Source organism: Pleurodeles waltl, chromosome 9, assembly GCF_031143425.1.
Source record: "Pleurodeles waltl isolate 20211129_DDA chromosome 9, aPleWal1.hap1.20221129, whole genome shotgun sequence".
Lineage (NCBI taxonomy): Eukaryota > Metazoa > Chordata > Amphibia > Caudata > Salamandridae > Pleurodeles > Pleurodeles waltl.
The window spans coordinates 69,320,026-69,344,217 of NC_090448.1; the positions used below are offsets into that span (position 1 = coordinate 69,320,026).

The window sequence follows — 24,192 nt, forward strand, 5'->3', positions numbered from 1 at the left end:
TCATGTCTACAGAAAGCAGAACAGCTTCGCCACTGTAAGGTGGGCCGGTCATATGCAGGACTCCAACGATTCATCTGAGATTTAACCATGTGCTTTCTGTGGCATAAACCCCGATTGATTCGATTGGATCACTGTGGCCGTCACCTTTTGCAGCCTGTTAGCCAGAACCTTTGCCAGGACCTTGGCCTTTATGTTTAAGGAGCGAGATAGGGAGGTACGAACCACAATCTGTGGGCGACTTACACTTTTTTAGGGATCACAACAACGGTAGCCAATCTCAGCTCCTTTGGGAGAATACCTTCCTGTCTATCCCTTTGAAACATGCCCAGCATGTATTTCGCCGCTTTGTCAGACATGCATTTGTATAGTTCTGGAGGAAGGCCACTGGGTCCCACCGCCTTCCCGAACTGCAGCCCCTAGATTACACTCCCAACCATATTGTTAGGTCAAGCTCAAGCGCAGTCCAGACATCCTCAGACAGGGTCCTAAGAAAGATGTTCCTTAGAAGGTCAGTGCTTTCATCAGTGGCGGCGGCCGCTAATCTCAAGGGGTGGGGTGGACAGAGGGGAGTAATGGGGAAATAAAATAATTATTTAATAAAAAAATAAAAAAACTGTTTCCACTGCCAGCATCGGCTGCCTGGGTCCTGTTCCCTCGATGGTGTTAGCATCCCCACAGTCCCTCGGATACCAGCACAGGCTCCCCACGGAATCCTGGCACTGTTCTCATGCTATATCTAGCATGACAGTAGCGGCAGGATTGGTCTAAGTGACTCGGTCTGCCGCTCAGACAGTGCACTGGGGGTCTGTGCAGTTTCTCTAACCCGGCTGTGTTGCAGAGCAGGGTTGGTGAAACCTAAGAGCATTAGTCAGTTTGGCCGGCTTAAGACGGCCAGCCAAACTGATGTGCACTTAGTGCACTGACTCCACTCCTCCCAGCTTCTATGGACCACGCCTGCCCTTACCTCCACATGCAGGCTGAGCCAGCATCTGAAAAATAAAACAATATTAACATATCATTTTATTTGTCAGCGGCTGGCTTAGCCAGTGGGGCGACGCTCCTTCGCCTCTGCGAAGGAGCCACCCCTGTGTCGTCGCTAGTACTTGTATTTGCTGTGGAGTATATTCCTTCGCAGTATGTTGCAAAGGCCTCTGCTATAGCCTCACCAGTGGTGTGGGCCACCTCTTTGGTATCTCGGATTTCCACCACTAAGTTCCTGTCCCTATCTTGCTTATCTAACCAGGCTAGAGAAGCTTGCCGGCTCTGTTGCTGATTTCAGAGGCGTCTCTGTGTGGCCAACACCTGGGATCAGGTAGTGTCCTCTGCCAGATCTTTGAGCTCCTGCTGTAGGAGCCAAAGCCTATGAAATTGGGCTGGGTCAGGCCTTCCCCCATTTAGTAATGCAGTTTCAAAGCGAGCTATATCCTTCTCCAGTGTCTCGCACTTCCCAGCGGGCTCCAAGCTCAACCCCTTTATCAGAGCGTGGCCCCGAAAGACTGCCCTAAAGGTCTCCCACAAAGTACAGGCTGATGCAACAGTTCCTTAGTTTTCCTGGAAATATTGCTCTGTTCGTTCTCTAAGTTTGTTCCAAAATTGTCCATCCTTCAGGTACCATGGGTCTATTCTGGGGGCCTGTGCCTTGCTCCGGGAGGGGCCAGAGAGTATCACCTCAACCGGGGAGTGGTCAGAGATACCTTGTGCTAAGTGGAAGGCATTGTGGAAGTGACCGACGTGTGCTATGGGTAAGCAAATAATCTAGTCAGGAGAAACTACTATGTGCGGTTGCCAGGTGTGTAAATTGCCTCGCAGTCGGGTTATATTCGCGCCATACGTCTCCCAGCTCCATCGTGTCCACGAATGTCCGAAATGCATTGATGTTGGTCCCGCCTAGGGAAACGGACATCCTATTAATTTCCGGTGCCATAGTGGCATCCATGTTCTCCCCCACCCCACAAACCGGCTCCCCCCCTTACACACACACACAGACCCCCCACCCGGAATGTAATGTAGCCCGAATGTTGCCCTAAATCAACTGGGTTTCAGAGTGATCGATTTTTACTCTAGAGAAATGTATGTGGTTCCCACAGTACCTCCCCTCCAAGCTCCGCTGGCCTGTTCTCTAATTCCAGCACGTGTAGAGTAGGCAATGGATTTGCCCCAGTTTACCTGGAGTCTGGACGCCTCCGCAAATTCAGTAAATGCCGTGCAAGCACCCTCTATATCTGACCTCTTCTTGCAGAGACAGAGTATGATGTCTTCAGCAAAGAGATACTTTGAATGGGGTGTCACCCAGGTGCAGCCCATGGAACGAGTTGCACTGTCTGAGTGTTAATGCCAAGGGCTGTACAGCCATAGTAACTAGTACCAGTAAAAGTGAGCATCCCTGTCTGGTGCCTCTCGCAATGCTGCAAGAGTCTGAAATGAACCTGCCAGTCTTAACAAGTGGAGTTGATGCAGTGTATAATAGTTTTGTCCACGTGAGAAACCCACGACCACGATGATGGTGTATACAATTCCCAGCATAAATATGTCAATTGCCAGGACCTTGGGTGCACCTGTAGGGGAGAGTGTAAGACGCAAACAAGTCGTCTGATGTTAGTTACCATGCTACAGGTTAGGATAAATCCAGACTGATCCAGGTGTACCAGGCTCTGAAGTCAAGGCAATAGTCGGATAACCAGGGTCTTAAATAATATTTTATCGTCCATGTTTAAAATCAATAGTGGACTATATGAAGAGGCAAGGTCCTCTTCCTTGATCTGTTTTAAAAGCAGGATGATCAGAGCTTTGGGCATGGTGGCTGGGAGGGCACCACGCTCTTTTGCAGTGTTGTAGAGTTTCGTTAGTGGGGAAGCTAAGATGTCCATGAAGGCCGAATGGAATTTGACAGGTAGTCTATCAGTCCACGGCATTTTCCCACCGGAGGGCGTCTCCAACCTCCTAAACCTGGATGTCTCCCCCAAGCAGTATGGCTATGTTGTGGCGCCTACGATATTAGAGGGCAGCTCTTATAGGCCTGACTTGGATGTTCTAACAGTGGGCATAATAATCCTAGATATTATGGCCCACTTGATCAACCAGAGGTACCATTTGGGATTGATTTCTAAGAGGGTTTAGCAAGCCATGCAAGTAAGCACTCAGCTTTATCTTGTTTGCGATGCGCTTTGGTGATATATTGACAGTGGTCATGCCCCCTCAGTCTCTCAATTAGTACCAATAGTTTCTCCTTTTCAAGCCTAGCCCACTGGTGTGCAGAGGGGTCACAAGGCCCTGCCCAGCGTGTCAAGTAAGCGTTATTTCTGTGCAATCTTGCGATGGAGTTCCGAACAGATGCCCAGCAGCATAGCTATACAGTATCCCTGAACCACTACTTTGAGTGCTTTCCATTTAGTCACAAATGAGGATGCAGTGCCGTCATTCTCTGCAAAGTGAATGCCGACAGTAGTCTCTAGGAAGCCCAGAAGACTGTCTTCTAGGGAGTCTGTGTTGAGTTTCCAAGTCGGGATCAATGGTCTGGAGGGATCCCAGCACAGGGTAAATAAGAAGGGGTTGTGGTCTAAGTGAGTTTTATCGAGGTATTCCTAGTGGATTGCCTTGTGGCATAAGAGTCAATTGCAAAGTAATGTATTTGGGCAAACAAAGAGGTCATGTAAACCTGAGTAGTAGAAGTATTCCCTGAGCAGCGGATTACACTCCTTCAAAGTATCAAACATTCTCCACTTGTGCATCCACTTCCTAAGAAATTTCGGTGTGGCATAGGTTGGGGATGTGGGCAATGGTGGGCGGGTTCTATCCAAGGTTTTATCTGCTATGCAGTTGAAGTCGGCCCCCTATGATCAGTAGGTGATATAGAAGTGCAGAGAGGTGCATGAATAGGGACAAGAGGAAGGTCTCTTGATCTGTTTGTTGAATAGGTTTATCAATGCAATATCTTTCGTCTCCAGATTGCCCACCAGCACTACATATCTGCCTGTGAGTCTATACTCATCGATTGGTGGCAGGAAGGGTACCCACAGTAGTAGCGAGACGAGCACCGCTAGGGAGAAGGCAGAGTATGTCATGTAATATTTTCAACCCTGGCACCTGGCATCATTTTTGTAGTGCAAGCCTTTCCGCATCAGTTAATTGCGTTTCTTGTAGAAAGATGATCTGTACGGTACGTCTCTTGATGTAGGCTAGGACTCTACCTTTTCATCAAGGAGTTGTGGCCCCTTACATTCCAGGTGAGGAGTCTGACAATTGAGCCAGCCAGACATGGTCCTTTATCCCGCTGTCTAACCCACTTGCCATCCCAGAACCCTATCCCCCAGGTTCGTCCAACCAAAGTGTCCCCAAGCACGGAAAACAAGGAACTTCAAGAACAACCCTCACCCATGACAAATACGCAAGCGCATAGTGTTCAAACTATTCCAGCAAGGTTCTACCCAGACCCTCAGAAGTGGGGTTGATGCTCGGCCATCCTTCCATTGAAAAAAGGAGTTAAGAGCACTATAGCCACTGTCATATGAGTTTGTCAGGTGTGCCAGGGGTGATCTTAGGCAGGGGTGCATTGGCGTCAGAGCCAGTGCTGCTCCCGATGATTTCTTTGGTGTCCTCCTCTCAACCAGTCACCTTCTTGGGGCTCCGCCTGGGGTAAGTGATCATTGCAGCGACCGCCCTGTCTCAGCCAGCTCGGGCTTGTCACTGCATGGTACCTCTCCCTCAATGCGGGCAGGATCTCCTGTGTTTGCAGTGTTCTGTGGTGAGGGGGGGTTTCACACTCTGGCTAGCGACTTCTGTTTGCGTAGTCATTGAGCCACTACTATACCTCCTCTGGAGTACAGAAAAATAACTTGTTTAGCTAGGAACAGCAGTGCATACAGAATGGCAGATTTATAAATCTCTTCTTCGCAGTCAAGAAGGAAGGTCTCTGCTTCTGAACTACAGCTGTAAAAAGGGAGAAAAGTGAGACTCGCGCATTATCCACTTGGAAGGGGCCATTGCTTTGTGCCTGTCTAAGAGAAAGTCTCAATCCGTGAAGTGTAATAGCCAGGAATGGGGGGTGGGCGCGCTGGCACTCTGTGTGCACGCTCCAGGGCATAATGTTTGGACAGGCGCTCTGGGCTACCACCTCATGAAACTAGTCCTCTAGGAATGTAAGCATTGATACCCCTCAAACTGCTCTGGTAGGCCCTACCCTCCTAGTTCTCAATCTGGCCGCTAGGGTCTTGACCCTGCCCATCAGTGTACACAGGTCCTCAGCATGAGATTTAAAGGCAAGACACGGCACCAAAAGTTCTGGCTTCATCTGGCAGACACAGACTGCCCTCTTCCTATGGTCATCCTGTAGCAGTCACATGTCCACTACTGATTCTATTTGGTTTCAAGTGCACCTCTAGTGAAGTTTATGACAGCTAAAATACTGTCTAGTTTGGCGGCAGGGGGAGTGCCACTTGTGGTGTCCTTCTGACAATGAGAACACCCTATGATTCTGCTAACGGGCAGGGTGAGTATTCTAGAGGGGAAAATGGAGCAAGCTTCAGGATAGGCAGGCTCTTGTGGCATACGTGAGAGGTCAAGGTAGCGTCCCCGTGGCAGAGAGGGTGCCCTTAGTATTCAGACCTTGCTCTTTCACAAGGGCTCAAAGGGTCCAAGGTGAAGAGTGGCCAGTATGCTGGTCAGCTGTGATCCGCAACCAGTGGCGATCCTCATGCAGCAGAAGGGGAAAGAGAAAGCGGCACACAGCTGATCGTCTTTAACCTAAGTCCAATGGGCGGGACGCTGGGCCCAAAAAGGTGGTTGCAGCACTGAAGCAGTGTGATGGCCCTCTGCCAAGGGGCCGCAGGGCAATGTCCTGGTCTACCAGGTGCCGTTGCCAGTCAAACCCTGGCAAGGGATCAGGTATTGCGTGGTGGCTTGGAGTTAACCAGCCATCTCCCCACCTAGTGGGCCTCATGGAGAGGAAAGTCACAGTTCGAGACCAGATGTCAGAGGACCAAAGCAGCAGGATCTGGTGGCCATGGAGGGTCCCCACCAGGGTAGTCCTCAGCTCCTGTGGCACCCAGAGCTCAGACCCCCACTTGCCGAGCCACCCTCACCAGCCACACAGTGGCACAGCCAGACACCCAGTTCGCCACAGCAGAGTACTTGGCCCGATCGGATACAGAGGTTCCCAGCGTCTGTCACCAACTCTCTGGTGGCCAGAATGGACACCCAGGAGGCAGGATTAGGAGGATTTCACAGGGCTGAGGATAGTGCCATTGAAACGGCTTCGTCCAGCATGGCAGTTAGCCCTGCCCACTTAGATTCAAAGCACTACTGAGTAACTTCCACAGTACTCATTGTTGTAACATTCAAGAATGTGAGGTTGAGTTAACCAACTGATAATCCACTGACTAAGTATGGAATAAATGCATTTACTCAGCTAGTTTACTGACTTGTCCTAGAACTGTGGTGCTTCCAATTGGGTACTGCATCATCTTCTCGTTTAAGGACTGGTTTCAGCACTTGCCAAAGCAAACATGGAAATCCAGCAAGGGCCGTGGGCTGGTGATGGGAGACAGTCACTTAGAGTCATGCATATACTCAACAACTTTCCAGTGATCAAAGTTACGCTTTAAACTGAGAATGTTAGAGCTCACCATCTAACCCATGTCCAGGTTTTCACAGGTCAGCGGGGCATGCAATCACAAGCATGCTCTTAGCAACCATGCAATTGCCCTGCACGCGGGTTTGAGGAAAAAGCAGATTACCCTGATGTCATAATGATCCTTCAGCCCATCCTCCACGTGGTTTAAATATTCGTAGATATCCAACCTGTCCATACAGCTTTCGAGCAATGTGTACATACACTCGAAGGCAGCTTTCCGTACGTCCAGACCATCGTCTACTGTATGCTTGAAAGGTCCCATCTCCACCTGTAAAAAAGAGACAAGGTTATGTTAAGGTCCAATGTGTGCATCTGGAGTTATTCATGCATACTTTCTGTAATGTTCGGCAAATAGCATCACATTACCAAAAGCTTCAGAGACCAATGCTTTGGGAAACTTGTGAACAACTTAATCCTCCTCCCCCACTACTGCAACCACATCAATATGTGTTCCTCTGAGTTATTTTTTTAATGTTTACATACAACACAGGCTTCTAACTGATGCAAGCACAGCTTTGGGAACAAAACAGTAAAGCAGTATTTGCCTTTATGAGTAGTGGTGGAAGTAGAGGAGGAATAAGCACTTATTTGTATATGCTTAACAGTACCATAAAACCCTGCATGTGAGGCAGGGTGGTGGCAAAGGTGCAAAACTAAAAAGCTACTTACCTGCGGTAACTATCTTTCTGAAGGATACTCTAGCTACCTACAGATTCCTCACCTGTAGTACAATTCCAGGCATCAGACTGGATCTAGAAAACGTCAAAGCTCTCAAGTCGCCAGTAGAAGGCCCTGGACTCAGTCGAGGCCAGAAGTGAGACAGGTGACATCACCAAGGCCATTAAGCATCCGCCCCGGCACATCAGTTGCACTCCAATGTTTCCCAGTCCTTGAGGCAAGAGGTTAGACTGAAACTGATGAAAGACTGTGGTACCAAAATATATATATAGAATGGGATCTTATTAACTTTCCCTATAACTCATCCATCAAACGAGGAGGCAGGCAGGTCGGTGAGGAATCTGCAGATACAGCATCAAGATCATTAGCGCATGTAAGTGACTTTCTTCTGTGGGGTAATTCTATCTGCAAATTCCTCACCTGTAGAACTGATTTCACAGCAAAACGCTGCCAGAAGGAGGGTTGACAGATGGTTAGGTGATGTAATCCTGCAGAACAGGCCTGGCAAAATGTCTGTACCTGCACACCTCTGAATCAAGGCAGTAGTGCCTTGTGAAGGTGTGCAAGAAAAAGCCCATGCTGCTGCCGTACAAATTTCTGCAACTGAAACTCCTTTGGCAACGAAAGTGGTTGACTAAGCCCTGGTGGAATGGGCTCTGATCCATTCAAGAGGCTCTTTCTTGGCTAAAGCACAACAGATCTTGATGCAGAGAATGATCCAAAATGGGAGACTTGTCTTTTGCACAGCTTTACAGTTTTGGCACCACAGTACCCAATAAAGAGCTGGTCATCCGAACAACATTCCATGATGCGGTCCAGGTATTAATTACCCCTCTTTCATAGGATGAAGGGGAGGATAGAGGTTGGGAGAGTGATGGATTGACTGAGTTGGAAGGGAGTCACTACCTTAGGTAAGAAAATAGCTTTGGTTTGCAACGTCAACTTATCTGGGGGGAAAAAAAAAGAGTGTAATGGAGGTCAACAGCTAAGGGCCTGCAGTTCAATAACCCTTCTAGCAAAAGTGATGGCAACAAAAAACAACGTTTTCTGAATTAACATTTGTGTAGTACAACTCTGAAGTGGCTCAAACTTAGTCCCCATCAGAGAGGTGAGAACTAAATGGACAAATACGGTAATGCCTTAACTGGTAGAGACAATATCTACTTGCAGATTCCTTACCTTAGAATTTTCCACAGGCATCTGTCTGGATCCAGAAATGTTTCTCGAGGAGTACCCCCTGTGTGCCGCTAGGTGGCGTCGATCGGTTCCACATCCCTCGTCCACCGTACCGGATATGACATCACAGGTCCTATATAGGAGCCACCCTGGTGCGCTGTCAGTTTCTTTTCACAACTTTTCATGCCAGACGCGCAGAGCCATAAAGGTCCAGACTACTGGTGCATCAAAACTAAGGCCCTAAAAGGTGGAGGTCCCTGTCCCTAGAAATCAGTTTGCAGAGCGAGGAGAATGGGTGGGTCATTAAGGAATCTGAAAGTAGATAGCGCCTCTACTAGATAAAACGTTACTGAAGGTAAGTAACTTATACATCTGTTAGAGACATCTAGTTACAGATTACTACCTTAGAATAGATACCCAAGTAATACCATCCCCGGAGGCCGGTTTGCAAACTAACATCATACTAGGAAGTCCTGCAGGACCGAATGGACAAAGTACCTGTCCCTACGTACCTGACTGTCCAGGTAGTAGTGTTTGGTAAATGTATGCAGAGATGCCCATGTTGCTGCCTTAAAGAGGCCAAGGACTGGAACTCCACATGCTAACGCTGTGGTCGCATCTGTAGCTCTGGTAGAATGAGCATGCAAACCTTCAGGTGGTTGGGGAACTCATGACGAGGGGAAGGGATATGCCAAGGGACTTCCCACACTTGATTCACCTGACGGATGGGATCTGGTAAAGGACAGTGAGACAGGTTATGAAGCAAGCCCAGTATGTCCCTTACCTTGACTGGTTGGTCTACCCATTTCAGCGGATAGCCAGAGTGATGTTTGTTTCCAGATGGTAGGAAGGAGGATGTATTATGTTGTCAGATGTATACCCAGAAGGGCACTTTATTTCCCTGCAGGATGACATGGACACATTTAATTTAGGCCAAGCACAGTTCCTCCAGTACTCTAAGGTAGGAGTAACAACTAGGCAGTTATGGCCCACATTTCCGGACTCTCAAGACCCCACACAAACTCTGGTAATGTTCCTGTCCATGGCAGAAGATCGTACGTTTATTACATGCTTATACTGAGCACTGCGCTGTGACAAACAACTTCAGCCACTACAAATAGAAGAAACATGGCAGCAGTTTACTGAGGCACCCCCTACCCCGAAGGAATGGATTAAAGTACATGGGATAGCGGTGAACGCAAAGTTTAAACTAATTAAATATAATATAGTCCATACGATGTACTTATGCCCAAAAAAGCTTCATTCTATTTACCTCACCAGAGGACAGGGCTGCCCTTATTGTGGGACGACACAGGCAGAATTCTTACATATGGTGTGGTACTGTCCAACTTGATTTCCTTCTGGTCCCTGGTTTTAGTTCAGCTAAAAAGAGTGATGGGCTGTGGTATTTCCCACACAGTTGATATATGTCTACTAGGGCTCCTCCCGGAGAATCCAAAATGAAAACTTAGTAAGCGCAACACTATACTGGGTGTTAAAGTTGCAACACAGCATATTTCCTTACATTGGGCGTGTTTGCTTTCTTCAACATGAGAAGTGTGGGGGCTAGATATAGTAGAATGGGCGGGAGCAGAAGAAGCCCACCTGAAAAAGAGGCGGCATTATGAGAAAGAACAAGGTGTTCTGATGGCTGGGGGTGCAATGACACAGAACTTAAGAGAGTCCTCAGACTCCAACCCCCATATGGATGCCATGGTGCAGGAGAGGGACGGGGAGCAAGGTGGGTGATAGGGAGGCTCTTGACCTTCACTTCCAACATTCACACACACCAGAAAATATACAGGGTCGACATGATGGAGTATATAACTGCATCTGTGGAAGCTAATAGGGAGAGAATGGGAGGGGACAGGGTAGTTTCTGGCCTGTTGTCGAATGGGGTGAAGGTTACAAACTCCGGATGAATGGTGAATATCAATCTCATATATATCTCCCATCTAGAAATATATATGAATACTATTTTCTAAGATTCAGACTGTATTTCTATTGTGAAAATGTTAATAAAAAAATATTTACAAAAAAAAAAAACCTTCGGGTGGTTGCTTCTTGGTCAGTGCGTAGCAGATTTTAATGCTGAGTGCGACCCATCAGAAAACGGTCTGCTTCTGCACTGCCCGGCCTATTTTTGCACCAACATATCCCACAAAGAGTTAGTCGTCCACCTGGAACCCTCGTGTGCAGTCAAGGTAGAACGACAACGCTCTTTTTGGGTCCAGACGGTGGAGTCACTGTTCTTCCTTAGAAGGATGTGGGGGAGCGTAAAAGTAGTCAAGGTGATGGATTGGCCTACATGAATAGGTGTGACCACTTTAGGCAAAAAGGAAGCCCTAGTGTGAAGCACCACTTTGTCAGGATAGATGGAAAGGTAGGGCGGCTTAGATGGTAATGCCTGAGGCTCACTCACCCCGAGGGCAGATATAATGGCCCAAAAAATGCTGTTTTCAAGGTGAGAAGCCTGAGAGGACAATAGTGGAGAGGCTTGAAAGGAGGGCCACTGTCCATGCAACTGCCCTGCCCAGTGAGTCTTTTGTGTCCAGTCTACTTCTGATTGTGAACTTTGCTGTGTCCCTCCCATCAGCGACTACATGGGAAAGTACAGCCCAGGCCTCCTCCAGGGCCTGTGCAGCACTTGAGCAACTTTAACCCACAGGGTGTGGGAATAACTGCCCAAAAGGCATGCAGTGTTCACAGACCGCAATGCCAGGCTGGCAGAAGAAAGCATCTTGGCCAGTCTCTTGGATCCCCTATCCAAGGGTGCGGAAGGGAATGCGTCCTGGGAAGTGGAGGCTTGGATAACCAAGCTCTCAGGGGTGGGGTGATGCGTAAGGAAGCTTGGGTCGCCTGGAGCAGGGCAATGGGCAATTGCCCTATTCATAGGAGCCCCTGTGCTGGGTTTGGACCAGGTATCCTGTAGGACATCCGTAAGGGTTTCATTGAAGGGGGGCAAGGGTTCTGAGGAAGAGGCTCCAGGCTGTCAGGAGGTTAGTCCTGACTGTCATCGAAGGCAGCTCAAGGTGCAGGCCCTCAGCTGCTCTTCCCACCACCACAGATTATGAAGCACCCTCCTCCAAAGCCACGATAGGAGGAGAATCAATGCCAGTATCTGGGGAGGTGTTCAGTCCACTGGCTTCACCAAAGTCTGTAAGTCAGTCCATAGGGTCTTGGAGTTGGTACACCAAAGGGTCCAGCAACCCCTCCCATTCTTCAACATACCCTAACCAGTGGTCCCCAAACTTTTTCGACCCGTGGCTCCCTTGACCTATTGGCAGTTGGCTGCGGCTCCCCACTGTGTTATTTTTGTTTTGGCGAGTGGGGGGGAGGGGCTTGTAAGCCCGGCCTCTGGAGTTCTTCCATTTTGTTCCCTCAAAAATACTTGGTATGAACTATGAAGGTATTATAATCATAGATGTAGCAAAATTTAAAAAAATATAACAGTTGTTTAATAGAAAAAAATCTTTCATTGGTTAAGACAGAAACAGTGCTCTTCAGCACTGTGGTCCGCATAATGATTTTCTTTAAAACGATGTTTTGTTCCTTAAAAATTGCCTCCAGCACAGGGAGCTCTTCTTCAAGTCATTCTAGTTGTCAAAGAGCCACTTTTGATATATAAGAATACAGCTCCACTAATCAGCTCTACTATATTTCACTTTCAAGTACTATACTAAAGTACTTTACTAAATGTTCCAGCAGCTGCCATTATCTTAACTCTGCTCCAGTCTCTTCTAGCGTCTGATGGAGTCATTGCACTCTCCTGTCTCAGACTTCAGTATTTGTCTTCAGTCTCTGATTCCTTCTCACTATAGTCGTGTGTCACAGTTCGTGTCAATTCAGTTCTTATTATGGTACAAAACTCCGATGGAGGTCCACATAACACCATATCAAAAGTAAAAACACATTTATGCATTAAACATATTCCATACTATCATAGTTATAAGAACTTATTCATACACTATAAGAGATGTTAAAAAGTCTTCCCCCCCCAACTAACATTAACAAGACTAATAACAGTGCCCTTCAGGATTAAATAAAATATATTATTAAAACAATACCACAATTTCCTTAAAAGTGACACCGTACATACCTAAGTCCAACACGTGCCTCTGTTTTTATTTCTGCATTGCTCATAGTTTGTGTTAACTGTTCTGGCAGATAGGAGCAATTCCTGTGCTATTTTGCATGTCGCACTGCCATCTAGTGGTACTAGAGGGAGTTTCATCTTAGCAAAACATGTTTGAAAGCCAGCTTGAAAAACGAAAGAAATTACACTGGGAACATTGAGGCTTTACGTCATGGCGCCCCTGGGTAGTTTTGGAGGCGCACCAGGGTGCCACGGCGCACAGATTGGGAACCTCTGCCCTAACCCATAAGAAACAGGCTCAGGATCCAACATAGGAGGCACAGATCTTCTCGCCACAGGAGTCAGCACTGTAGGATGCTCATCTAGCTCTGTGTCCCGGCAATGAGGATGGGACGGTGCCGCCCAGGGGGAGGGCACAGGCAGCGCCAGGACCGTTGTGTCAGGACTGGCGTCGAGGAAGGTTGAGATGGTACGACCAACGCCGTCCCGGATCCTAGTATGGATCCATGGGTGCCCCTCGAAGCCGAGGCCAAAGCCCCAGCACGGAAACTGAAGGGGCTCCTTCCAACTCCGCAGGGCCCAAAGGCGCTCCAGCAGTGTCAGGATGCCCAAAAATGAGGCACATGGTCTCATAAAACTCTTTCAGCTGAACTGGGGTCACTGCCGGAAACTCGGGTAGGCATGAAAACGACCCACAAGTAGGCTTCGCAGATGGAGACCTAGAATAACGACCTCCCGCTCTCTCTTCTTGTCGGCCGACGGATGAGGTGAAGTCGAAGAACGTTTCACTTTCTTTGACTTCTTGTGCCTTGACCTACCCGATTGTCTGGAGGACTTGGAGTGGGACGATGACAATGGAGGACTCCGCAACCGCTCCTGGGACCTTCCTATTGACAGGGACCTCGACTTGCCCTGAGAGGAGCATCAGGCCATCCTCAAATTCAGGAACCGCTCCCTCAAAGACTTCGGATGCATGGCCCGACACTCAGAGCATCACTCCTAGTCATGATCGTGCTCCAAACAACAAAAGCACACGAGCTGCAAATCCATCATCGACATCGCCTGATGACAGTATCTGCAGGGCTTGAACTCAGTCTTCCTAGATAACATCCTTGGAAAAACTTTGACAAAAAGTTAAACAAGGGCAGTCAAAAAATACTGAGGGGTAGCTCTCTTTGGATCAGCGCTGGCTGATGCAGAAAGAAAGCAACAGTCAGCTCGCCGGGGTGGCGCCTATATGGAACCTCCAACATCATATCCAGCGCAGAGCCAATCAACGCCATCTAACAGCAACCAGGGGTACTGTTCAAGAAAAATCTCTGGATTCTGACGGATGCCTAGGGAAAATTCTAAGGTAAGGAATCTGTAACTGGATGTCTTTATCGGATTCAAGTCTCTCTGGGGAACCCCAAAGGGAGTGGGAGGAATCATATCAATCAGACCCTTGTGAAATCTCAAAAGAATAGGTGACTTATAAAGGGACGACTGGTCCGGCAGTCAAAAAAAATGCAGACAAGGCAGCCACATAATCCTTAATAGTGGCAGACGCGCAACCCCTCACAGCAAGGGTGAAGCACAAATTTTGACACCTGCGATAACTTGGCCTGTACCACTGGCTGCACACCATGCAAAAAAGGTGCTCCCTCTACTCGAATAAACAGACTTAGTGGAAGGGCAATATGCTGACAAGGTTACGTCCACCACCTCAGCTGGCAGCTGAAAGGGTGTCAGTTTTCCCTGCTCAATCACTAAGCATTTAGGTGGAGGTTTTGGAGATTGGGGAGTAGAACCATTCCATCAGAGAGGGAGAGAAGGTCCAGTCTGAATGGGAAGTGAAGTGGAAGAAACATCGAGAAGCACATAATGTCTGCATACCAGAACCTTCTCGGACAATCTGGGCTGATGAGAATGTCCTGACAACTCTTCCTCAGAACTCGAAGAATCAAGGGTATGTGGGAAAACGAGTAATGCAGATTTAAGTTCCACCTCAAGTTAGAAACACGTCCCCAAAGCTCCTCTCAACGGACTCTAGAGGGCACAGAACCCCTGGCACTGAGCATTTTTCAAGGAGGTGAAAAAGTCCACCTGAAGTGCCCCACTGGGAGAGCATGTCTTGGTCTAACTGTGGCAGAAGATGCCTCTCGTGATTGGCAAGGTGAAGTTGGCTCTGACACTTGGAGAGCCTTCTAGGTGATCAGCGGTGAGCCAGATCCCTTTGTTGTTTGCCCAAGACCACAGTCCCAACGCTTCTAGGCAAAGGAGGTGAGACCCTACACCCCACTGCCTGTTGAGTGTTTGTCAGTCAATTTTTGAAGACACTGACCCACGAAGGAGGAGAAGGTGGCCTTCAGCACCAGCCGAATCGATCGCAGGTCCAGCAGGTTGAAGTGAAGAACCCCCTCTTCTGGAGACCAGAGGCCCCTGATCTTCAGATCCTCCCTTGGGCTCCCCACCCTAGAGTAGAGGCATCCTTTCATGACCATAGTCATGGTTGGAGGGGGAGTGAAGGCCGCGCCACAAGTTATGTTTGCCACGTTCCCCCATCAAGCCATTTCCACTGCAGCGCAGGTGGGACATCATGATGGAGCTTGACAAGACTCCATTGTGCTACAGCCATTGCCTGCAGAGGCCCCACTGCGGGGCGGCTCATGCGCCAGTGTGGGTGCATGACTAGGAAAATGCAGGAAGCCAGAAGACTGATGAATCTTATGCCCCTCAACTCTGGGATTCTTGTGCCTTGCTTGAAAGATAGAACCATCTCCTGAATTTCTTTGATCATTTGTGATGGAGGGAAGGCATGACAAAGGGTCCAGGATCAACACTATAAACTGGAGTCATTGGAAGGGCCACAGGTTAGATTTGTGGTTGATTGAAAAGCCAGGGTTGAGCAGTAGGGATGCTGTTGAATGCAAATGGTGCAACACAATCTCCTGCTTGCTGCCTTTGACAAACCAATTGTCCAGGTACAAGAATACAGCAATGCTTGACCATTGGAGATGGGACGCAAATACTGCCATGAAGTTTGTGAAGACTTGAGACTATTGTCGGCGTACTTACAGCACCATGCAATTGACGTGTGCCTGCTACAGGAAATTCACTTAACCTCTGAAACTAAATCACGGCTGCATGCAGATTGGATGGGGGAGTGCCAAGCTGTTACCTACTCAAACTATGGGCGTGGTGTAGCCATAATTATACATAAGGGACTACTGTGGTGTACCATGGGGTACTTCGCGATCTGCATGGTCGCTTTGCTATGCTGCAGGGGTTGCTTCAGGACCAGCGTTTCCGACTCTTGTCCCTATATGGTCCTAATGTCGATGATTCAGAGTTCTTTGCGGAGGCCTGGCGCAGGACTCTTCTGTGGGGCAGAGATTTCAATGTGGTGCTCAACCCTGTAGTATACCAAGATAGCTGCGCACGCCCCGCCGACACCCGGCAGCGACAAAAGTTTTGTCCGATATTAGGTCAGAACATGCTTTATTGGATATATGGAGGGTGAGACATAGCACACGCAGGGAGGGAACTTGTGTCAACACAGTTCATAACAGCTGGTCACGCATAGACATTTGGATTGGCACAAAAGACGCAGAGCTCTGGACCGCAGAGGTGGAGCACCTACCCCGAACGCTTTCAGATCACTCACCGGTGCTACTTGTACTGTGGATCCCTGGGGGTGCTTGCCGAGAGTTCACCTGGCAAATGCCAATTGGGGCACTACGCAATCAGGTTTTTAGGGAAGATGTGCAGGCGGAAATAGTAGGATACTTTGTACATAACAAGGGCTCAGTTGCCTCCCCTCGCTCACTTTCGGAAGCCTTTAAGGTGGTGATTGGCAGAGTTTGTATAACTAAACAGCATGGGGTGCTTAAAATGCTTCGACGTGAGCTGGCTGATTTGGAATCCCAGCTATCCTCACTGGAATGACGTTTTTGCAAAAGTATGGATGGTGCTGTACTGGGGAGGCAAGAGAAAAGCTGTTGCAGTATGAAGAAGCAGCGCAACGCGAAGTTCATTTCTTCGGGAAGGAGGCACAGGTGAGGAGGGTGAGAGAGTTGGCAAGACACTTGCGGCAAAGATACGCAAACCATGGGCTGGGGACTACATTGAACTCTTAGATCCCAGTGGCGTGAGCCACACAGGCACAGTGGGAGTTCAGAGGTTGATGACTGACTTCTACACTTCTTTATACACCACTCCGGAAACACCCGACCCTGTGAAATAAATTGAGTACTTTGACACCATCAGCCTACCCTAGCTGGAGAACTCCCACAGACAATATCTGGACTCCCCATTCTTGGTTGACGATATCATTCAGGACATACGCGACCTACCAGACGACAAAGCACCTGGCATAGATGGCTTAACAGCGGCCCTTTATAAAGAGTACGCAGACATGTTGGTGCCACATCTGTAAAAAATGTACGCTGAGTCCCTGGAGGAAGGGACACTTCCCCCTTCACTCCGTGAAGCCCTAATAGTCACTATACTGAAGCCCAGCAAGGATCAACGTCTATGTGACTCATACAGGCCACTGTCACTTATAAATGTAGACCATAATATCCCTCTTCCTCTTACAACTAGCTTTCTAAAGCGACTCTGATCGCTACTGATATTGCTAGTTTGTGTGGGAAAGCAGCCTAGAATTTCATGGGAAATGCTCACTCAGCACTTAGAAAGAGGAGGACTAGTAGCCCGGACCTCAAATTTTACAATTGAGCCAAGGAGCACTTCGAGCATTTCTGGATCCACCCCACTAGATATTTACCACATCTGGCCCCGGAATACGATGTCATATGGATGCGTAAGTTGTCCAGCGCAATACACTACCCCCCTAAGTGGACCAGGGCGGAAGTCGATACGGTAGCATGCACAGTTCTGGCCTGAAAGGCGCTGCTCCGCCGGACTGGGGCTTCGGAGATATATGCAACCTCAATGCCAATAGCAGATCTTCCAGGATTGCAGATGGCGGAGGGATTGAGGCTTGCATGCGTCTCAGTAATATGAAACTGTCAACCCTAGGATCGCTCTTTCCAGAGGACCTATTAGTTTCCTTGGAGGCTGCGCTCTGCGAAACATACAATACAGCATTATATTGTCTGACGTACCTTCAGATAAAAGCGGAGATGAGCGCAGGCTACCAGGGATTCCCCACTGCGCCACAGCCTTTTCACGCACTTGAATTAATATACCAGGCCCAATCGCCCTGCCGGATAGTCACTTGTCTGTAAGCAACCATGCAGACCACCGCCCACTCTGCGGACCCTAAGGTTAGGATGCAGTGGGAGCTGGAGTTCGGCACAGCTTTTGAAGATGATGTCTGGAGATACAGCTGTATGCACATACCGACCTCTCCCCTAACTATAGACTGCGTTTAATTCACTTCAAGTTCTTAAATCGCATATACTATAGACCACAGCGACTCTTCCGCATGGGTCTTACAGCGGATGCCAAATGCCTCAGATGCCTGTCGCCGGATGCAGACTTTCTGCATACCGCATGGAGCTGCAGCGCGTTACAGGGCTACTGGCTTGAGGTGCTGGACGCAACTGATCAAATGGTAGGGAAGAGAGCCCCGCGTCCCCCCAAGTTCGCACTATTAGGCTATGTGAAAGATACACAACCTGCGTCCCAGAGATTGGTGGGACTGCTGCTGGTGAAGCGCAGGGTGGCTATGAACTGGGGAGAAAGCATGTTTGTGTAAAGTAGACTGGCTGAAAGACGCACTATACTATGAGGAACAACTGTCGGCCTGTTGGGAGTTGATGCCGCCCCGTTCACGTCCGGCGGATGTCTGACTGCCCCTTCAGATGTACATTCTATCTAATGACCTAGAGAATGTGGCTTGACTACTCCGCATTCAGATATACCGACCTACCCAGCGGGAATTCCCCTGAGAGGCCGGCCATTAACGCAGCATTTGCCTGAAAATGTTAACAGTGTAAATAGCCCTCTATTCCCCCTCTCTCCCCTTTCTCACCCTTCCTCCCTTTTTTGCATATGACCTTCACGGGTCCAGGTACCATATTAACCTTTTGCTTCACCTTATGCTAAATACAGTATGGTCACAACAGCTCTAAAGCACTCGATGTGCTACGGTTACAAAATGCATGCCGATGCACAGGATACTACTGTCACTGTGTTGACGATAATGAACACGGTATTGTGAATGTTAGTCATATGTTGTTGTACACTGTAAAAAAAACAATAAATAAAACAATTAAAACAAAAATGCACTTTGTAAAGACTCAAGGTGCCAATGTCGATCCAAAGGGTAGTACCACAAATCAGCAGTGTGTAGAAACCACCAGCAAAATGCAAGTAGTTCCGGTACAACCACAGGATAAAGATGTTAACCTAGGCATCCTGAAGGTCGAGACACATCATCCAATCTCCAAGCTCAAAGTCAGTAAAACTTGGGATAGTGTCAGAATCTTGAACTTCTCCTTTTTGAGGAAGTAGTTCAGGTCCCTGAGGTCCAGGATAGGCCACAGAGCTTTGTCCTTCTTGGGCACAAGGGAGAAACACTCTCAACCATCTTAACCATTTTCTCTCTCTGGCTTCCACCCCACTGCTCCTTTGAGGAGGAGAGCAGCCACACCCCCTGCTGAAGAATGGCCAAATGGCCTGAAGACAGAGAGGATGGAGGAGGCGGGATGGGGGAAAAACCTGAAGGAACGGAATGGCTTAGCCCCTTTCTATGAGTTGAAGGACCCACTGCTCTGAAATAATACCCATCCAGGCCAGACAAAAGTGAGACACCTGCCCTCCTACAGGCTCTGTTTGGGGAATTAAATCTAACCTGCTTTCCTGGTGTTGCAAAGGAAGAGAAGGAAGGTTGCAAGGTGGATCTGCAGCTGTTCTCTCTACTTTGGCTACTGTACTACCTGATGAGGGGGGTAAAGCTGTTGCTGTAGTGCCCAGTTGGTATTACTTTGAACCAAAAGATAACCCTTTTCCAATGCCACAAAAGCAACAAAATGGGCAGTAATCATTCGTCGGAGGAGAAAGATGTAGGCCTAGGGGTCCTGCTGTAGCCTTGCAAGTTTTAAACCACTCCAGGGCTGAGTCTGCTTTGTCTTCAGAAAGACACACCCCATCACACGCAAGGTCCCTTAAATTGGCATGGACATAAGAGGAGAAGTTGGCAGGCCGAAGCCAATCATGCCTCCAGATTGTGACAGATGTGCCCACTGCACATACCATTGAGTCCGCAGTGTCAGGACCTCATTTTATAATATGGAGGGAGAAACTTTGACCAAAAGTGATGATCTCTTGAAGTAGTCCACCATGTCCAATTGTACGTGTGGCAGGAGCATTTGAGCCATGTCCCGCTAGATGTGGCTGTATATCGCCACAAAACAGTTGGCATTAAGTGATCTGAGGGCCAAACTGCTGCAGAAAAAGCCTTCTGACACCAAGCCTAGATTCCCTGTCGGATAAGGGTGTAGGAAAGGCACCTGCAGAACATAAACTAGAACAGCAGGCTAGAATAACAAGGCTCTCCACGGCATCAGAGTCTTATTCACAAATGTCATGAAATCTGGTCCGATATGCCTCCCTATATGCCTCTCCTCTAAAAGTCGCTGGGCATCCAGTAGAGAGCGGTATCTAACGCTCGGCCCCTGATGCAGAGTTGAAAAAAAGAAACAATGGTTTGATCCTGTAAAGCCAGGTGGGATAGGGATCAGATAAATTAAATACTATACAAATGGAACCCCCACTTGCTATCAATGAATAAAGTACAATCAAATATACTAATCATCACCTTAATCCTGTGTGTAATAATATGTTTCTTCATATTTCATTATTCTATTCAATTACAAAGTCAAGATGCTATCATCAATATTTTACCAAAATAAGCCTGTGTATGCAACACAAACTTCAGGATGCCAAGCGCAACCCACTATATGAGTTACACCTAAGTGGGAACTACATTTCCTGATAGGCTCCCCCAACCGCCAAAGGAGTTTTACTTCATTGAAGAGTCCCATGAGAGAAGGTGTATTTAAATGGATTCTCTCCCCACCAAATGAGAAATCGGAAACCTCAGGAAGACATCAAATGCAGTGAAAATAACCGGACGACTGAGCAAAGCAGGTGAGCGACACAAAACAGAGACGCAAGGTACGACATAGCTGTCTCCACTTTTGTAGGTCACAATTCATTTATTCTTTTCCATATCTGCAATGTTTATTCTGGTATAACTCATTATCCCTAGAGATACTGCTGTGTTGTTTACAAAGCACAAGCACTGTGAATGCAGCATATTAAACTGCAACCGCTGGTATTTACTCTATACAGACACTGTACTGAAGGAGACAGATACAACTCCACACCTCTGCACATTTGGAATGTATTTATTTCAATTTTTCCTCACATCTTTGGTGTTCACTCTGGTGTGAATTTTATCTGATAGCCATGTCCAATTACAAAATATTAGCACCGTGATCGCAAATATAAGAGGTAATCACCAGTATCTAGAGGTGAGATTACACCTGAACTCCCTTTCCACGCTTCAAAAATAGAGGAAGTATGTTGCAACTGTTCACAAAAACCTCGGCACTCCACCAGTACTAAGTGGTGATACATACTTTCAGGTCTATGGGGAAACCTCTACATCAACCCGGGTGATTTCTCGAATAAGATGTGGATGGGACCACATGGGCACTTTTTCCACTAAGCGGTGAATTCGGAGATGGTTGTAACACTAAATGAGAGGGCAAAATGTTCTCCAAAAATAAAGTTTTTTTTGTTATCTTTATGTTTTTTAGAGTCCTTTCTCATACTTGCTACGCCCTAAGTCTTGAGGTCAAAACGCATCAGCATGATTTCATAAGGAAGTTGTATGTCCTTTCCATAATACAAAAGAACCTGCTTTAAACAAGATACATTGATAAACAAAGGACTGTGACTAAGGGGAAATGGAACCTCATCACATTTTCTCCTTATTAAGTGATTTGGGCTACTGATGAATTGATATTAGCATAACCTGCAATTGCTTCAAAGGCTCAGCGCTTTAGGACTCTGATCATTGGTTTTAATACGGATGATTTTCTCTTCTTTCTTTTTTAAATGTTGGTGCTATATTTTGCTCTAAATCTCTTGTTGGTGGGGAAATGTTTAATATTCATGTGACTGTGTATTTTCTGTTTGTAACAGAAAAGAGGCTATTTTATGTCAAAGAAAAATATGTGGAAACAAATAGAATAAATATAAAGAAATGTACTGTTGCACACAGGATTAAGGTGCTAATTTGTGCATTTGATTGTATTTGATACATTGATAGCAGGTGGGGGTCCGATCTGTATAATATGCAGAGCTGGAGGAAGAGGGGGTCGCAGCAGAAGTGGTGCCGTCCACGGCATCTGTGGCAGCGCCGTACATCAAAGCGCCAGGTTGAAGCAGTATGGTGATGGTATGAGGACAGATGATGCAGCGCCGAAGGACGTCAGCTGGAAGGACTAGAACATCTGAAGTCGTGCCACTGGCGCCGCTTGGTCAAAGGGGTACAAGATGGCATGGAGGCCTTAGCGAAGATGGAGTACATGGTGTTGACACAGGTGGGTCCGACCCCGGGGTCAACAACTTCGGGAAGTTTGGCATCAATGCCGAAGTCTTTTGCTCTGCAGATGCCAGCACCGATGGCTCCTGGGAGGGCAAAGGCTGCTACAGAGCAGGGTCCAGATATGGAGCAGGGCTGCGTGAAGGATCTCCAGTGGTGTTGTCAAACTCTAGTTCCAAGGACGAACGTCCTGTGTGAGACAGAATGATTGGGTGACTTACCTCTTGAAGGATTCTACATCTTCCTGTATTGCTTGTTCTTTGCAGCTGAAGAGGATGAGGGAGATGATGCTGGGATTATTTACAACATTGATGGACTTCATTGGCTCTAGCATTCAGAGCTCGGCCTTCCACTCCTTTATGGTCTTACGGTACATGCTGAGACAAGATAAAGGGTCTTGGCTTCATGATCAGATCCCAAGCACCAAAGGCAAATAGCGTGGGGGTCCATAATAGACATCTGTCCCTCATAATCCCTGCAGGGTTTGAACCCCGAATTCTTGGGTGGAGACATAGTTCTGAATTTTCTTTTGTATTTGTGAGGAAATTTCCTCAAAGAGAGTTAAGCTCCAGATAAATGTTGAAGGCATAGAAAACAAGCATTTACAATGCAACGGGTCTCGCGTTTGCTCATGTTAGAGCTGATCACGTTGTAAACTCCTAACCCGACTTTTCACCTATCGGGCAAAAGTGCATTTATGTACCTAACCCGAAAAAGTGAAATTAACTATGTAAAGCGCTAGACTTCTGCCAAGCGAGATCGCGCTTGTAAATTAGAGAAAAAGAAGTCCACGAGCCCGATGGAAAACAGCGAGCCTCGCATGTTTTCTGTACTTGGTCGCTGCGCTGGAGGAGGGCTAGCTACCGGAAAAGGCATGACGTATGCGTGCCTTCGACTAATGAAAGCAAGCAGATTTTACTAGGCAAGCCCACGAACCAATAAAAAACACTGACGTGAAGTTGACAGGGCTCCGAGCCCTTTTCTAAATACTAAAGTGTCTCGCTGCGATACGCATGCGCGAGCGCATGCAACGCAGGCTCGACCCTAAAAAGGGAACTGACATTGATACGCCAGGGCAGGTACTTTATGGCCTTGGAGACGCTTTCTGACATTATTTTCAGTGGGGCTGAGTCCAGCACTCTCAACCAGCGACATGAGGCCTTTGAAGTTTTCGGGATCCAGTCTAACGCCTGGGATTTTTCTACAAGTGGAGAATCTGCTGGTAGAAGTATTCATCAGACTATTATGATTTAATATGCATGCCTGGTAAAGTCTTGAAAGAGTGTATTTTCTCTGAATGTAGGGCAGAGACCTTTAAATTGTTGGACACACCCCTTTGGGGTTTCCTTGACAACATTCCCAGGGAGGCGCAAATGCCCCAGCAAATAAGTGTAAATGAGGATGGCCTGGAAGCATGACTTAGTTCCTTTTTTCACATTTCAAGGCCATCTTCATTTCTATGAAGCAATTGAAGTTAGGGTTGCCATCCTCTGCAGAGGAAAATGCCATGCCATCTCTTCACGTTTTATTGTTCTGAAAGGCCCAGACATGGTTAAGAAGAACTTTATACAAACTCACCTGTATTCATTCTTAACATGGCTTTTCTGTCTATATTTACTTTAATTGTCAGTCAGGGTTCCTCAGGGCAGCTGTAGAACCATTTTAAAGTGTTTTCTTCTAACATTTTCAGTTTAAAGTATGTACTGATAGGAAAGAACAACACAGCTTTAGGTAATTTTTCTAATTTTCGTTAAATACATTAAAATAGGTACTGATGGCAATTGATATATTGAGCCCAGTGGTGGCTGGGTCAAAAACATGGCTGAAAACAAAAAATATTCTGTAAGTACTTTGTTGTTTTTTTCACCTTCATGGCATCTGCATATGAAATAATGCAGATACCTTAAATGAAAAACAGATACAAACAAACTATTTGTTGGGAACTGCACTCATTTATATTAAGAAACAACAATTGGTTAATGTGATCAAGTTTCTGTTTGTGATACAAGAGAGTCACAGAATTAAATCCTGTTGGGCGCAGTGATGAAT

General features: G+C 47.3%; 1 protein-coding gene across 3 annotated transcripts in view; it reads right to left on the reverse strand.

Moving 5' to 3' along the window:
• Positions 1-24,192, reverse strand: part of LOC138258968 (cullin-associated NEDD8-dissociated protein 1-like) — a 191,451-nt gene that overhangs the window by 25,632 nt on the left and 141,627 nt on the right. Inside the window, exon 13 of one of the 3 annotated variants that reach the window (XM_069206323.1) lies at positions 6,732-6,896. In XM_069206323.1, coding sequence (XP_069062424.1) covers positions 6,732-6,896 — 165 coding nt within the window. The remainder of the gene's footprint in view (positions 1-6,731; positions 6,897-24,192) is intronic. The other 2 variants (XM_069206321.1, XM_069206322.1) reach the window with 2 other exon arrangements.